At 37.7% G+C, this 17,245-nt stretch overlaps 1 protein-coding gene across 12 annotated transcripts in view; it reads right to left on the bottom strand.

Annotated features, from left to right (window-relative positions):
* STXBP5 (syntaxin binding protein 5) overlaps positions 1-17,245 on the bottom strand; it is a 116,490-nt gene that overhangs the window by 52,873 nt on the left and 46,372 nt on the right. For all 12 annotated transcript variants that reach the window (XM_062641679.1, XM_062641683.1, XM_062641671.1 and 9 more), the window contains 4 exons: positions 14,097-14,160; positions 11,372-11,455; positions 2,051-2,174; positions 709-787 (listed from right to left, as the gene is read on the bottom strand). In XM_062641679.1, coding sequence (XP_062497663.1) covers positions 709-787; positions 2,051-2,174; positions 11,372-11,455; positions 14,097-14,160 — 351 coding nt within the window. The remainder of the gene's footprint in view (positions 1-708; positions 788-2,050; positions 2,175-11,371; positions 11,456-14,096; positions 14,161-17,245) is intronic.

The following is a 17,245-nucleotide window of genomic DNA, read 5'->3' as shown; positions in this document are numbered from 1 at the left end:
CCAACAAAAACATTTGCAAGTAGCTGAACAGGTATCCATGAATATTTTATCTTTATGTTGCACTTTTTACTCAAACGCTTTAAAAGACTTTAGAACCATAAATAAAGTTCCACTCAGTTCATGAAATCCTGCAATCCTAATTGCAGTCTCGGTAACAAAACATGCTACTCAAGATACTGTAATTCCATCTGAGCCTCCTGTTGAAATTACTGCTTTGTAACATTCTCAGTGTGCATAATTAGGCAAAATTCACAGCATAAATTACTGCACTTTACCAGAACAGCTTGTCAGTAGCATTTCTGGGGGAGGAACACATATTCAGAACTTAGAATATTTGCATCAGGCTACTATTTGCCTAAGATCAGCTTTTCAGGCCTGTGCTTTCGCTTCTTCTTGCTTTATCAGCCTTTTTCTCTGTAGTATGCTCAACGGATTGAGCAAAAATACACATTTAGTTGCATGGAGAAAGCACGTAGATTATGCATTAGTAGTATCTTTACCTAAGATAAGGTTTGTAGGTAGTCATTTGTTTACATGAGGTTTTGTAGTTTACTCAGCAGTACCTGCTTTACCAAAATTTTTCAGCTATGTTTTGTCATAGCTCAGTGCCATCAGAATATGTACCCCAACAACTGGAAAACAAAGTGCATTCCCAGGGAGCTACATTTATTTTACGTACATTAATTTTAGATGCAAAACAACTCTTACCCAGCTCTAGTTGTTTTATATTCCACCTTAAGGATAGGTTTACAGGGTTCTGGCTTCTTTCCATCCTTCAGCTGCTTTCCTAAAGTGAATTATTTGCTTACATTAACCTTACAGTTCCATAATCTGATGAAGAATTATGAAAACCACCATGCAATTTGCAAAGTAGAACACTCATACAGACATATATTTAACACCTCTGAAAACTACAGTTTACCTTGGAACAATACCATTAAAGATTGTTAAAATTCTCAGTATACCAACTTAGAAAACTGGTCAGCTTAAAAGTAAAATAAGGTTTATTCTGAGTGTTTTCCTTGGGGGCTGAGATTTGAACATGGACCACTCCTTTACTGTGCACCATTAGCAACTAAAGCTTTACAGATACAATTTCCCATGGAGTCAACAGAAATTAAGAGTATAGTGTAAATATGCATCTTTTCCCTCTGAACACTGATGAAGTCTGATACAGCTACAAAGTTCTGCACAAAAAAGTTCATTTACAGCCCAAAATCAAAATCGTTTACTAAGAGGCCAAAACAATATAAACGTTAGTCTTCTCTAACCAATTTTACAACTGCAGTAGCAGTCAGGTTTTTATTTTTTGACTGCTACAGCATCATGTAGAAATGCTCAGCTTCCTTTTTTCCCCCCTAGACTCCAGCCAGCACAGTAAACATGGACTTGCTGAAGGCTCATATAGGTAAACCAGGCTTCTTAAATTCAGTATCTCATGCTACAACTGTAACTTCACAGATTATGCTGTTACATACACTTCAGAATCTGAGGTAAATAAGTTGCTAAAACATGACTTAGACATATGCACACCATATAAAACCTGGCATTTATATAGAACTTTTTGAATAGTGGCAGCATATTTCACAGAAGAACAACATGTAAAGTTAATTTCCTAGATTAACATTAACTCAAGACTCCTCAGAAATGGGAATATTTTACCAGATGCTAGTCTTACTCTATTACAAACCTTTCCAAGAATTTATATGGTAATCTACACATTTATACATGAAACAGATGCTTGCTTATATGTATTTTAAACAACATACGGGATTGTAATGGCAAGCAAAATGTAAGCCCTGCAAAATATGCAACAGCTAATTTTGAGATCGATGCTGTTGTGTGAAAGGTGAGCTTAAAGTTTAGCACTTTAGACAGAATTGCAGTGATTTGGATTCTTATTTGATACTTTTTTAATGAAATCTATCAGAATTTGATAGGACTTTTTTTTTAGTTGCACTTGCATTTTTAATACTTGGTTTTGCAAGAAGTACTTCTTTTAAAAATAAGTTCCCTGTGTTTTAAGGGTTGTCAAACATTTTCATCTTACCATGTGGAGTGATTGTCTGGAATGGCTTTGTAGGAGATTTTACATTCCATATTGTCAAGGTACCATCTGAATGACTGCAAATGAATTGTTTTCCTTCATGATGCCAAGCCACAGAGTGGATTGCCTACGAAAGAAAAATTTTAAAACAGAAGAGTATAAATTCAGTAGCTTAGTATAATTTTATCCTTATTCAGTGACATGTGACAGCAAAAGGAAATTAGAGAAAGTACTAATTAAATCATGCCGCATTTAGAATGTCCCAATTTACCCATGGTAAGTTTTCCATTCTTAAGTACTTTTTTCAGACATACTTTATTCATCTAAAATGCTGTCTTCACTGTAGTTATGTTTGACATGTTTAAGGGGAGGGGGAAAGATACTCCTCAGAGGGTAGTATTGAAGTATTTTTCAGTAATTGGTAGCATGCAGAGAGTATCTGAAAGCACTTGAACTTTGCCAGCCAACATTTTTTTTATTATTGGGAAAAACAGACTGTCCATAATAATCCTATCAAGTACTTATTTTTTGTAAGTCAAAGTTTTAAATGGCATTTCAAGATACCTGTGCAGATATGCACAAGAGGCAAGTAGGGGCTGAGAACATCTGTAAAATGACAGTTGAAGCAATAGTAAGATTTTGGAAATTACAATGAATTATGATGATCACAAAAACAAAACATTAGCTTGAATAAGCATTCTAATGTTGCAGTGGTAGTTTTAAGGTATAAGAAAGCATAGGAATCTACTAGTATATCTTTTCATGAATACAGAAGCATTTTTACATTCATAAGATTGGGACTGGAGTGATTAAGCCATGTCACATGAATTCTCATTGCAGAAAAAAGCTAACTAAATGAAATCTACTTGTTGCCTTAAGGTGAGGGAAAAGTAAACAGCAAAGCAAAGAGTACAAATAAGGCAAAGAAATGAACTAGTAAGAAAAGTTTGGTGCCATTTCTGTTTCCAGCATCTGCATTAGTACACAGAGACATCATGAAACCATTAGATGATGTTCAAGGGAATTTTAGTTATAGGATTAAAATATCAATCAGCAAAAATATAAAATATCAAAACCCCAAAGTACCTTTCTAATACCCAAAAGATGCAGAAGGAAGTACTACCTGCTGGAAGTATGGAACTGTGATATCAGTGAGAAGGTAGGTCTGCCTCACACTTACGATAAAGACGTAACTAGGTAAACTTAAAGCAAGAACTTAATGTGTGAAAGCTTACGGGCTGTACGGGCTGTACAATGCCATCTTTTCAGTGGGTACCCTCAGCAGAGATTCTATCTGTAAGCAGGGTTTAGACTCACTCCAGTAAGTCAGGTACCTAGTAGTAGGGAGTAGTAGGGAATCTTAACTAGCAGTGAAAGCTTAGGCAGCACCCCTAGATGAAAAGCAAATCACACAAGACAGATCTAAGCTAGCTTTGCCTAAACTGATTATACACAGATCAGATCCTCACATTTCATAAAATTACACAGAAAATCCAGACAGTTTCCAGTAACATGATTGGAAGAATCCAGAGATTAAATGCCAGATAGAGGAAAATGACTACACAACATAAATTTAGACTCTCCAGTAATAACTTTTCCAACTTAAAGTAGTAGAAGAGCTATCTATAAACTACAGATCAACTAAATTTTGTATTTCTTAGTGAATTTTAGTCTTGTTCCCTATGTAGTGTGGCATCACTACAGAATTTATTAGGATACTGATTCAGTGTACCAATATTCAATCTACACATATGTAGTTCAGAAACCTATACACTCACATGAAGTCTCAGAAACCTAAACACTCACATGAAGTCTCCTAGAGTCAAAGTGAAATAGACTTGCTCATCCTGCCTGTAAAATTAATTTTTATTTAGCAAATATAAGCACATAATATGAAAGATTTTTTGCATAAATATTGGAAATTCAGTGTTATTTACCAACGCAGTACCAAGCAAATCCAGGAATCAGTAAGCTTGAAAGCACAAAATTGGTAAAGCACAGGTTGCATTTCTAAAATCTACTTTCACTCAGAGAAGAAATTATCTATACTATTATGAGCAATACAATGTAACAAGTATGTTTTAAATACTCTCCCATGTGGAGACTAACCCTGACAATAATAAGCAGCTCATAGTGTAAATGGAACCATTTTTGATACATGTTTATATAAAAATGGGTCTTAAGAACCAAGAAGAAGGCAAGTTTCACAGAATGAAGGGTAAATTGGAAAAAGGAACACTATCTTTTTCTTGAAAAATCAGGTCAAGAGGAAGGAAACCCAAAACCCCATTACTGTTGAAACATCATTAATGCTTAAGAACATAAAAAGATCTGACAACTGAGCACAAAGGAGAAGGATGACTGCTATCACCTTACTTCTGCAAGGAACCTGATGGGATGGAAAGAATGCTGAAAGAGAATAATAAGGCCTCTGGATTTATGGCTATTTATTGTCTAGTTTTATAGAGCATCTGGCTATGTTTAGCAATGCAGTTAAATATTATTTAAAGCATAACAAGAATAAATTTTATGTATTTTTAAAATAATCCAACTAACAATTCTGTGGGTTGAGTATGGTAATCTTTGGTGCAAAGCACTATCTTTAGCTACTACACACTTCATATCTTTTTATAAGGCTCAAAAATAAAGCCAAACCTGTAAGTCTGTAGCATAATCTCCACTTTTACAACAGGCTAGCATATTTACAATGACAATTCAGTTACAACAAAAAAGTACAATAAGTTTAGGTGGCACTAGCTGGTCAGTATCGATAGCCTCAATCAGCAAAACAAAACTGGTAACTGAAAAATCACTGCAATACTCGAGAACAAAAGTTTGGGCATTTTTTCTGTGATTAATATTAGTGCTAGAATACAAAGGAAAGCACAACATCCAAGATAGAAAAATCAGGCAGAATCCACTGAGGCTGCAAATCTATATATAGCTTCTTCAACATTACGAAGCCCCTAGGAGTAATATATTTTCCAGTATTTTACAGAAAACTTACTGGTCAAGAATAAAACTTGCAGAGTTTTAATGATAGTTCTCACTTTGTTTTAAAACTTCACCTGGTACCCTTTTGGTACAATAACGCAGCAGTACGCTTAAATCATCTGGAGCCGATTCAACTGTATCTCAAATATTTTTATGGAATATATCACTGGTCATATGGATCCCAGAGAGACAATAATTCCCCATTACAAGATCATGGATCAGTACCACAGAGGAACGTTGCTGTTTTTAAGACACAAGGCATTTATATCTTTAAGAAGAGTTGCCTGCACAGGTAATTCAACTCATGACCTCATTAACATTCCGAATCTTCCATTTATAAACATACACTGAATCCAGGGCATCTTTACAGGATCTTACACAGAAAATTCTTTATTAAAAACACCCCAACTTTACGCTTACTTAAATATAACTAAAGGTTTCTTATCAAGGGTATTCCTACTATCCCCTTCACTGTGATTCAAAGGTAGCTGTTCTGGAATATTTTCAAAACTTTTGAGACACTTGTGTATTTTCTAGGGGAGGGGCGGGGGTGTCAAGTCTTTTTTAAATAACAAATCCAGCATGATTAACTGTGCTATCCTGCTTACGCCAAAGCTTAACCAGAAACATAGAAACTAACTACCCTAGAGAGTATTATGTGGAGACAAGCTGTGCACAAAGGAAGCCTCACTTTCACCAGCTGTTCCAGAAGGATTATCCTGTGTGGAAAAGTGACTGTCACACTGCATGCAAAGAAGGTGAACCCATCCGATTTTCAGAAGGAAATCTTGCAATGACTGCAACAGTTACCCGACGGAGACTCCCTCACAATCACAAGTAAAGTGCAATCACAAATAAGAAACCTGAAGTCTGAGGAACAAAATTAAAAGCATTTATATGCAGGTCTCCAGCAGAAATATCTTAAGTAGATCACTTGCTTTTAAAGAGATTAATGCACATTTACAACACTTTATGCAGTTCAGTTTCACACCTGCAGCAGCTTGTCAATATGCCTAGAAATCACTATTATTTCTTGGTTCTTTGAAGAGGTACAAAAATCAGTAACTCTAAATACAACCTTACAATTTAATAGACAAGCTCATTAATAAAGACTCAAGTTTTGACTCTATTTTTCCCCACCAAGGAGATTTAACTGATTCAATTAATGAAACAGCACAGACATAAAATCCCTTTTCTTTCAATTTCTACAGACTTATTTTAGACTACTGCAAATACAGTTGCTACAACTCGGGGAAAAAAAAAAAAAAAAAATCTATGTAAACTGGTTTGGTTTTTTTTTTGTTTGCTTTATTTTAAGTAATATGCACCTCCTCGCTTGCTTTTCAAGTGTAACACAATCTTTGGCAAAATGTTTCCGTACACTTTCCCACAGGAATGCACCACAATCATGGAAAATTCCCTTTATCATTCTTTGGATTTGACAACGACCCTTTTCTCTTTTGTGCCATTAAGTGAACTTGAAGTATACTGTGCATGACTGGTAAGGTCCATGGTAAGAGATCAGTTATTCTGCAAACCACGGTTTACCATAGCCTATTCAGATTTTACTATCTTATTATTATAGTCCTTCATTTCAATAGACATGAAAAAGTATTTTCTGGTGAACTTAAAAACAGCTGATGACACTCCTTTTCTACAGGTTTACTAACATATTCAAAGCATGGATAGTAACTTGTGAGTATCTGTGCTAACTCGCTTGTCAACAGCCCAAGAAAGAAAGGGAAACAAATGCTGTAAGAGAAAAAGAATATAGCTACTGAGATTTAAACGGCAATATATCATGAAGATTGTTTTGATGCGATGAAATGTGCAAGTGCCTAATGAGTGCATCAACATGCTTCGGTTCCTGGCAAGTCACATATCAGCATTGCCTTTTTTTTTTTATTTGCTCTCTTCCTCTTAATCCCACAGGCTACTTTGACATGTTTTTAATGCTTTAAAATAATCCCTTATACTCAGCTATGTACCAGAACATTGTGCCTAAAAATAGTCATCTATAATACATTTGCTGAGTTAATGCTACCAAAGCTTCCTTTAAATCAGAACAAAGTAATACTTGAAGAATGGACTGTACTTAAAAGAACAGATCTAGTTTTCAGAAGTTGCACTTCAATTTTTTAGAGGAGAAAAAAAACCATAAACCACCAAACAGTTGTTTAGTTTTTTTCCTCTCATGGCTGAAAATATGAGAAATGTTTGCTGTATAAAATGCATTACATATAAGAAATGCATAACTTTCTTAATCACCAATGTTTGAAAATAAAAGGCTTAAGGCTATGAATAAAGAATTCATTCTATTTTTCCACTGAGCTCGCCTAAGACAAAAGGGATGTTTTGAGGAAAAGGCTTCAAAGAAACTTTCTAGAGAGAAGTTAATTCACAACTGCAGTTCCATTATGTCACAGAAAATTTCCTCCAATTTCTCTGGAAAAGAATGCTACATTTGTGCATTCTCTTAACTAATTCTAAACATACAACATATCACTGTTGTAATAAAAAGCATACAGTACTGGAAGTTCAAGATCTCACTTGTAATACAGAAAAATCAAGAACAAGTTATAATTAAATGCATCTTCTTGACCAAAGTTTTTCAACTCTGAAGTCAATATTACATGTTAAAAGAAAAAAACTAATATTAGTTTCACATGTGGATGAAAAGAAGATAGCAAGGTGAGGTCAAACTTATAATGGACACATATTAGGTTGCTTCTGCCTAGAACTGTCTACTAGTTACTCTTTTCTTGCCTAGAACCTAGGCTACTCATACCTTCCCTGAATCCTGCTCCATTTAGTCAACTTCCCTGGTTTGTGATTTTCCATTCTATTTTAAAATTCTACACAACTGAACTAGCCTGCCACTGAAAATTATTATTTGCTTATATTATACATTACATTTATAGATATTTCATTTTTGGCTAATTATGTGAATTGCCAAGTTACTCAACTACAATGAACACGTTACCTTATTACCATAATTCCAGTAACACCAGTCAGTGTTTTTTACAGTATCAGTTATGGTGTTACTTGGGTAGGACTCAAAACATTACCCACGTTTCTGCAGTAACATCTTTCAGCAAAATGCTAGTGAGAGTGCTTTTCTGCTAAGGAAGAGGTTCAAAATCCAGCAAAGTTTTTATTATTTGGCAGTATTATTTCATTCTTGTAAAATGTAGTGAAAAAAATCTCATGTTTCTTCTATGTTTCTTAACATTTACGTTCACTTACTTGAATCTCTGCTAGTTGAAAAATCAGCAAAACCAGTGTATTTATATGGGCCACTAACTAACCAGCACTGATTGTAATACAATTAGAAAGATAACATTATAGAGTTGAATTTTAATTCCACTGACAAATCAAGGGAGATTTGCCATTTTTGCAGCTAAATACAAAACAGAGGCACTGTAGGATAAAATAAAATAAAATAAAACTAAAGCAGCAGTCCCAACTCACTTTGACTCACACTAAAAAGAGGATAAGATACCTGTATATATAGCATATGTGGAATAATCCACTTTCTGCAGCTTCCTATTAATTATCTTTTCTATATCTGACTGTTTCTGGACCAATGGCCTTGAGAGAAGATCCTATTACAGCACTCCACAATGGCACTTCTCGAGAAATGCCATTTTCAATTCTATTAGACAAAATAAATAATTTTATTTCTATGCCATTCAGGCCAGAACCCTGAAGAACTTGAAACTGCCTAACTGTATCAAATCCAAATTTGAAAAATGGGACAGTATTCTATTCTGCCTTCCCCATTAGAAGATTAGATCTAAATAACTTAATCATTGAAGAAGAAATCCCTTGTCATACATTGTTAAATGGGTAAGAACCAACAAATTATTACCGCATCCAGTAATTCTTTTCCCCAAAGATAGATTTTTCTTAAAGGGTAATCTGAACTCACAGAAAAAGCATACTTCAACTTCTAAGACATCAGTGGCCAGTATTTCCTTTTAAGCCACTTTATGCATGTTCTCACCAATGAGAATGAAGAAACTCACCAAGTTCACTCTACAGGTCTTCACTTTTCCTTTCCTATCTATTCCCAATTTATGATAATGAACATTACTTTACTAAAAGATCTGACAAGAGACCTTACTTCTCCTCCAATAATAAAAAAACCCCAAAACAACAACAACTAGATACATTCATTTATAAACCCTACGGGAAATCAAAGATGAAACAGCTGAACTGTTCACTGCTGTGTGCGACCTCTCAAATCAGGGCCAGTTTAGAAAGATGACAAGTATGGAGTCAATTTTTAAGCAAAGAGACAACAAAATGTGAAGAAAAACAGAATAAGCAGCATAGTGTCTACCCTGGGTAAGCTTCTAGAAACTGCAATAAAACTTTAATAAAGAACAGAGTTAGTCTACACAGGGATGAGTATGATATCTCAGGTAGAAGTCAATATGCTTTTTATAAAAGGAAGTTATATCCAACAAACATCTGAAAAATGTTAGCAAGCATGTGGCTAATGGAAACACCAATTAAGTTTTCCACAAGTTAAGTCTTTCAACATCTCTCAAAGGAAACTAAAACCAAACAGATTAAGATCCCTGAACAGATGAATAATTGGTCAAGCTAAAATAAAGACCGACTGGCAGTAACTGATCAGCTCAAGGCAATTGGTAGATACCTACAGGGATCTGTGCTGCTCAGTTTATTCATAAATAACTCAGGAAATAACAGTGGTAAGTCTGCTGACAGTACCAAAGCATATTCAAGGTAGAAATCAGGATTCCAGTGAAGAACTGCAGAAAGACTTGAAATTTTTATTGTCCAACTATCTAAGTGTGAAGCACTGTGTAAGTGCGATGAACTTAGAGCTGACAATTAACACTGAAAAGTGAGGTTCTAGTTTTATAGTAGGCTGTTCTAAGGAAGTATCTCCTTAATGCTTGCCACATCAAAAGGCTGATCCAGTATTAAGATCAAGAGAAAAAAAAAAAACCAAACATCATTATTCCACATTGTAAATTCAGTGCACCTACATCTTGAATATACTACACTGTTGTGTTTGTCTTTTATAAAACAAAGATGAAATAGAATGGTTAAGAGCAAGAAAAACATTATTGCTTTACAAACATCATTATTCCACATTGTAAATTCAGTGCACCTACATCTTCAATATACTACACTGTTGTGTTTGTCTTTTATAAAACAAAGATGAAATAGAATGGTTAAGAGCAAGAAAAACATGAGGTATAAGAACTTTAGACTAGATAAGGATGGAGATACAATTAAGTTTATGAAACAAAATGACAGGGGGAATTAGATGCATGCAATGCAACTGAAGATAGAAAACTGCTCTTCACATAATATGCTCTGAGGCTTATACAGACATCTGAATAAGCCTCATTCAGCTCAGACATTCTAACATAGCTCTGATGATCTGAGGCTTAAACCACTTCAGAGACTGTCCCTTCAAAGAAGCTCTTCATTGGTACAGCTAACACACAAGCATGAGTACTGAATCAGAACCACCACAAAACCCACAAAAATCTTGCCTTGTGAAAAAAGTTTAGTACAGAGCTAAGGAAGAGATATCTGCTGTGATACAAGAAACAGGCCTAGCTGGCACCCAACAATAAAACAGACATTTTACAATCAATGAAATATAATTGAGACTAATTTTATGTTATTTCAGATAAAATAAATCAACTTGCATGTTATATTGAGTGGTTTTTCTTGATCTCAGTCTTTCAAAAAGCCTACATTCTCTCAAGAAATATGCTTCAAAGAAATTAAGTGCCCTTCAATGCAACTGTCTTTTTTTAATCTCTCCCACTTTCATTTCAGACCCTGATCTTACTCTACAAGGAAACAGTGTATTTATAGAAATGGCCTAGTGAGACTATTTAGTAGCTTCTTCCCCCCCCAACTTTTCAGAATATGTGAGCGGTTCCAAATGACAGGAATTGCTAAACCATCTTGTTTCAGTTTAAGACTCAAGCTCTTAATACAGGTGAAAGTCACACTACCCAGTAACAGGAAAAATATCTGAAAGCCAGACCCCCAAACTAGTAAAGAAATCCAATCCATGACACCATTTATTGCTTTACAAACTTCAACTCTGTGAGTTGAATTCTTCTTATTCAATCTGAAGCTCCTATTACTCTAACTCTATGGTTCTTTAGGAGAAAGCTTAAAGTACTTGAAATTTCAAAGACGTATTTATTAAGCCAATGGTGACAGAAGCAGAAGGAGGAATTCAAACAAAGAAAAACATAGAAAAAAAAAATCACTCTTAGATTGGGCAATTATATTCTCATAATAAGCAATGCAGGTGAAAAATGTTACCTCATCATGTGTGTATCTGTAATCTGCCTTCTTTGACTTCAGGTCCCATAACACCACTGTTCCAGACTCAAAGCCAATTAGAAGCTGCAATAATAAGCATATATATTAAGTCATTATATAATACTACATGTAGTAACTGCCAGTAGTTATAAAGAAAAAACTTAGAAGTGGTGAAAACAACTGACATTCACGCAAAATTAGGAAAGGAAAAAAAAACAAACCACACACACACAAAAAAAAATAAAAGAGAGAGAATGCATTCTTCTGAAGTGCTCTTGGAAATCCCCTTGATTTCCAGGAAGTCTAACATAAAACTTACCTAAGTGCAAGTATATTCCTTCCAGAATGAAAATGGGAGGTGGGGAATAGTGATGGGAAAGACAACTTTATTGTGCATTTTGCTCATTGGAATTTGTTCTGCTTTGATGTTCTGGAAGAACACACTATGCTTCCCCAAGTTCTAGGTAATAGTTCATTGCCTATAAAGGAACTATGTAATATAAGCTTTCTCCAGATGTTAATCACAGTTGAGATAACTAAGGCTCTTGGTGTTCCTTTAGCTAGTTAAAAGGAGGAAAGCTAGAGAGAAATTAAATACTTTTCCAAATAATCTTTCTGCTAGAAGCAAGATTAAACCATTTCTGTAGGGAGTCAAGATTCAAACTGCTCATAATAATTGGTCTCAGACATTCCTGAGTATCTAAGTTTGCTCTCCTACCTTAAGTGACACTACTCTTAATGAAAACAAAACAAGGCCAACATAAGGTAGTAGTAACAGCACTGGCACTTGTTACATAGAAAGTGGCAATGCAGCTTCATCTCTCATAGCTGCTGGATCTACTGTGAGAGCTTTTCTTTCAGCAAAGCTGCTACAGAAGAAGCAGCTCTTAGCATTAAGCAGCATAACTTCATTCCCACTTCTTTTTCCCAGTATGGACAGTAAAGAGGAGCAGCTGGATACTGGGATTTACTTGCTGTTGAAACTGCCTATTTCCCATGAGAAAACAGAACTGTGCTGAGGAGTGTCCTCCATATTACAAGCTAGAAAACATTCTCTTCACACACATGGCACTGTAGTCAAACCTAGAGCTGTACCTAGACATTCTGCCCGGACAATCTTTTCAGCATATTAAATTCTTCAAAGAGTACAGTTATTTCCAGTATGAGATATAACACATGGCCATCTTAGAGATACTATATTTGGTCTATTTCAATGCCCTACAGCTGTATCTACTAAAATACCCTAAAGATATTAGACATTTGATCTAGTCAAAGTGAAAGTTGGATTTTTTCCTCACTACAGTGTCATATATACTATTATTTTAAATGATTTTATCATAAGCCATATTTTATAATTCTTCTATTTAAACTTCAAACAGTAGAAATATCATGGTCACTGGAAGGCTAATAGCATGAACAAATTTTAAGAGTGAGTACACAGGACGCTCTTGCAACTGAACTTTTTTTTTTTCAGCAATGACTTATGAAAAATGAGATGAACGTAAGGTCAGATTCTAAAACACTGACTAACAGACTGACTGATAAACCCAGTAATTCTTAAAGTTTAATTGACAATAATTTTGTATGGGGTGAGGGTGGAATACACCAGAATAAATTGATCATTTGCCTTCTCAAATTACCATAGCTTCATTGCATTCATACCCTAGGGTCTCTGATTCTGGAATGAGATTCAAACCCAGTTCTACAGAGAAAACCATTAGTTATGCACTTACAGCACCAAGTTTCATCACAAAGAAAAAACTACTCCTGAAATTTTCCTTGTTCGACTGAAACTTCAGGTGTCGAGGATACAGCCTTATAACCAGCACGCTATTAAAACATTCAAAGCTCTACTGAGATAATAGTATCATTCCCTCTCCAATTTTACCCCCTACTAAAATGGAGGAGCTTTTCACTAAATGAAAAGAAAGCAAACAAACAAAATTCTCCTGTGTATGTGGAACAATAGTAAACAAAATTATTTTCTCTCTCCTTGAAGATTCTTCACAAGTGGGACTTCAAAACCCCAGGGTATTTCTGAGAAGTTGCACTGACCAAAAAAATCCTCTCAATTTAATTCAATCACTTATGCCCGATTAATCTAAAGTAGAGTCATTAATGAGAATCAGTTTAAAGTAGTATCAAGGTCTCTCTGTTTAAGTTATAAGCATACTTTTGTTTGGAGTCTATACACTTTTGGGAAACATACATCTAAGGCTGCTGTTTTCAGATCCTTCCTTTGTATTTTGCTCTACTCCTACTGTCAAAATTAAGGAACCCCCCTCCTGCTTACACTTCAATGTGGACCAAGGGATGTGAAGAAAAGTAGACTCCACAAGCAACACCCATGAGCATTTTAAAGTTTATATAATTCCCATCACACTATTTTTGCACTCAGGTTATGACTTTTTTTTGATAACATCTTAATTTTTACCACCATAAAGTTCCTTAACTTTGTTTTCATTAATTTCTGCAATTAAGCACTTTCAGCTGTGTTTTCAAATGTTTCTGGTTACAAGATGAATTCAATTATTCTATTACTGTGTCCTACAGTCATGTCTGTACCTTGTTTCATATTTTCAGAGCTTAAAAACTTGATTTAGCCTTTACATTCTCAACATTGTCCTCACCTACTTAATCCTTCCTTAAAAAGCACTGGTATGTATACTTCAAAGAGAAACTCTTGCTTGAAAAATGTACTGAATAGTATTTAAGCACATCCTACCTTTCCTTCATCCATTGGATTGTCACTAATGTGCACAATAGGTCCTGGGTGAGATTTGGATGACCTAAACAAGAAATATTTCCATTTAATAGAATTAAAATAAATTAAAAAACAAACAAACAAAACCCAACACCAAAACGAAAACCAAAACAACATTCCACTGCCAAAAACTTCATCTCACAGTAATGGCAAGTAATACATATGCTGTAGATATCAACTCCATCTAAAGAAGTTATTGACATTTCACCATGGAGTCACTTTTATCTTCAAGCCCATAAATACTTCCTGAGTATTTTTAGGCACTTAGTTCCTGGCTTTTTTTTTAATAAGAAGGAAAGACCCCCCCAGAAGGGGAAGGACCCCCTGCCTTCTCACACAGAGGGGGATGGCCCGAGACAGCCCCTGCCCTGTAGCTGTTGCGCAGAGGTAGGGGACCAAAAGGTCGACGAGGGTTGGAAGCGAGTTCCAGTTCGGCGTTGTGGGAAACCCTCCCCCCTTCCTGCCCTGCTTCCCCAGGTGTCCCTCCGTAATAGGTTTGAGGCCCTGGATCTTGAAGGAGAGGTAGGTGAGAATGCGGGGCAAGGCCAGCCCACAAGGCCACATAGGAAAAGGGGGTCGACTTTGTACCTCAAGACTGCCTCTGATAAGAAAGAAAGAAGGGTAGTAGGGGATTCCCTTCTGAGAGGAAAAGAGGGCCCGATATGCAGAGTTGACCCTCATCATAGGGAAGTGTGTAGTCTGCCTGGAGCCCGGATCAGGAATATCACTAGGGTGCTCCCCAACCTGGTGCACCCGACAGACTACTACCCGCTGCTGGTCTTCCAGACAGGTGGGGAGGAAGCTGCTTCCCGCAGTCTGAGGGGGATGAAGAAAGACTACAGGGCCTTGGGGCAGATGGTGAAAGAGTCTGGGGCTCAAGTGATCTTCTCCTCACTCCTTCCATCTTCCACTGATGATGTGGAAAGGAATGGGAAGATTCAGTTCATAAACGATTGGCTTCGAGACTGGTGCTACAGGCAGGGCTTTGGATTCTTTGATAACAGCTGGTTTTATAGGGCACCATTCTGGACAATGACAAGTGGGAAAGGTTTATCTCACAGAAGCAAAAGGATACTGCGGCACGAATTAGCAGGGCTCATTTGGAGAGCTTTAAACTAGATTCGAAGGGGGATGGGGTTGTAGCTGGGCTTGCCCCAGTGGGGCAGCACTCCAGAACTGATGAAGACTGGGAGGCCTCCTATAATCCTAGGGTGAAATCGGTGTGCTCAGCTCGCTCCCTGGAATGTCTGTACACCAATGCGCGCAGCATGGGAAATAAGCAGGAGGAGTTGGAAACCTGTGTTAAGTCAGGAGACTGTGATCTGGTGGCAATTACAGAGACGTGGTGGGACAGCTCACATGACTGGAATATAGTCATGGAGGGCTGTGTCCTTTTCAGGAAAGACAGGCCAGCCAGGAGGGGTGGTGGGGTTGCTCTTTATGTGCAAGAGCAACTACAATGCACTGAGTTCTGTCCAGGGACAGATGACGAGCGAGTTGAGAGTCTGTGGGTGAGAATTAAGGGGCAGGCTGGCAGGGGGGATACTGTTGTAGGTGTCTGTTACAGACCACCGGATCAGGGTGAGGAAGTTGACGAGGCCTTCTACAGGCAGCTGAGAGCGGCCTCACAGTCACAGGCTGTGGTCGTCGTGGGGGATTTTAACTTCCCTGATGTTTGCTGGAAGGACCACTCAGCAACCCAGCCACAGTCCAGGAGGTTCCTCCAGTGTATGGATGATAACTTCCTCCTGCAAATGGTGGATGAGCCGACCCGGAGAGGAGCGCTGCTGGATCTCATCCTCACTAACAAGGAGGATCTGGTTGACGCAGTAAGGGTTGAGGGCTGCCTTGGTTGCAGCGACCACGAGATGGTGGAGTTCAGGATCTTGTGTGGTAGGACTAGTAGAATACCAAGTAGAATTGCAACCCTGGACTTTAGCAGGGCAAACTTTGGCCTTTTCAAGCAATTGCTAGGGGAAATCCCATGGGCAAGGCTGCTTGAAGGTAAAGGGGCCCAAGATAGTTGGTTGACATTCAAGGATTGCTTTTTCCGAGCTCAAGATCGAAGCATCCCAACACGTAGGAAGTCAAGGAAGAGGGCCAGGAGACCTGTGTGTCTAAATAGGGAATTGCTGGGTATGCTCAAGTGGAAGAGGAGAGTTTACAGGTCATGGAAGGAGGGGCTGACCACTTGGGAGGAATATAAGGCTGCTGCTAGAGGATGTAGGAAGGCAGTTAGGATGACTAAGGCCTCCTTAGAATTAAACCTGGCAAGAAGGGTCAAGGACAGCAAAAAGAGCTTTTTCAAATACATGGCAGATAAAACTAACACCAGAGGCAATGTAGGCCCACTGATGAACAGGATGGGTGCCCTGGTGACAGAAGATACAGAGATGGCAGAGTTACTGAATGCCTTCTTTGTCTCTGTCTACTCTGCTGCAGGCAGTCCTGAAGAGCCCTGTACCCCTGAGACCTTAGATGAAGTCAGGTCGACGGAGCGGTTTGCCTTAGTCGATGAGGAATGGGTTAGAGATCAGTTGAGCAATCTGGACATCCATAAATCCATGGGTCCAGATAGGATGCACCCGCGGGTGCTGAGGGAACTGGCGGAAGTCATTGCTAGACCACTCTCCATCATCTTTACCAAGTCTTGGGAAACGGGAGAGGTGCCTGAGGACTGGAGGAAAGCAAATGTCACTCCGGTCTTCAAAAAGGGCAAGAAGGAGGACCTGGGTAACTATACACCGGTCAGCCTCACCTCCATCCCTGGGAAAGTGATGGAACACCTTATCCTTGGTGCCATCTTAAGGCATATCAAGGATAAGAGGATTATGAGGGGCAGTCAACATGGCTTCACCAAGGGGAAATCATGTTTGACCAATCTCTTAGCCTTTTATGAGGAAATAACATGGTGGATGGATGATGGCAGAGCAGTGGATGTGGTCAGCAAAGCATTTGACACAGTCTCCCACAGCATCCTCACAGCTAAATTGAGGAAGTGTGGACTGGATGATCAGGTAGTGAGGTGGACTGCGAACTGGCTGAAGGAGAGAAGCCAGAGAGTTGTAGTCTATGGGGCTGAGTCTAGTTGGAGGCCTGTAACTAGTGGA

The sequence above is a fragment of the Pezoporus occidentalis genome, unplaced genomic scaffold, assembly GCF_034315485.1.
Source record: "Pezoporus occidentalis ecotype Australia unplaced genomic scaffold, CSIRO_AGI_Poc_V1 ctg7, whole genome shotgun sequence".
Classification (NCBI taxonomy): Eukaryota; Metazoa; Chordata; class Aves; order Psittaciformes; family Psittacidae; genus Pezoporus; species Pezoporus occidentalis.
This window is presented reverse-complemented; position numbering and strand designations above follow the sequence as displayed.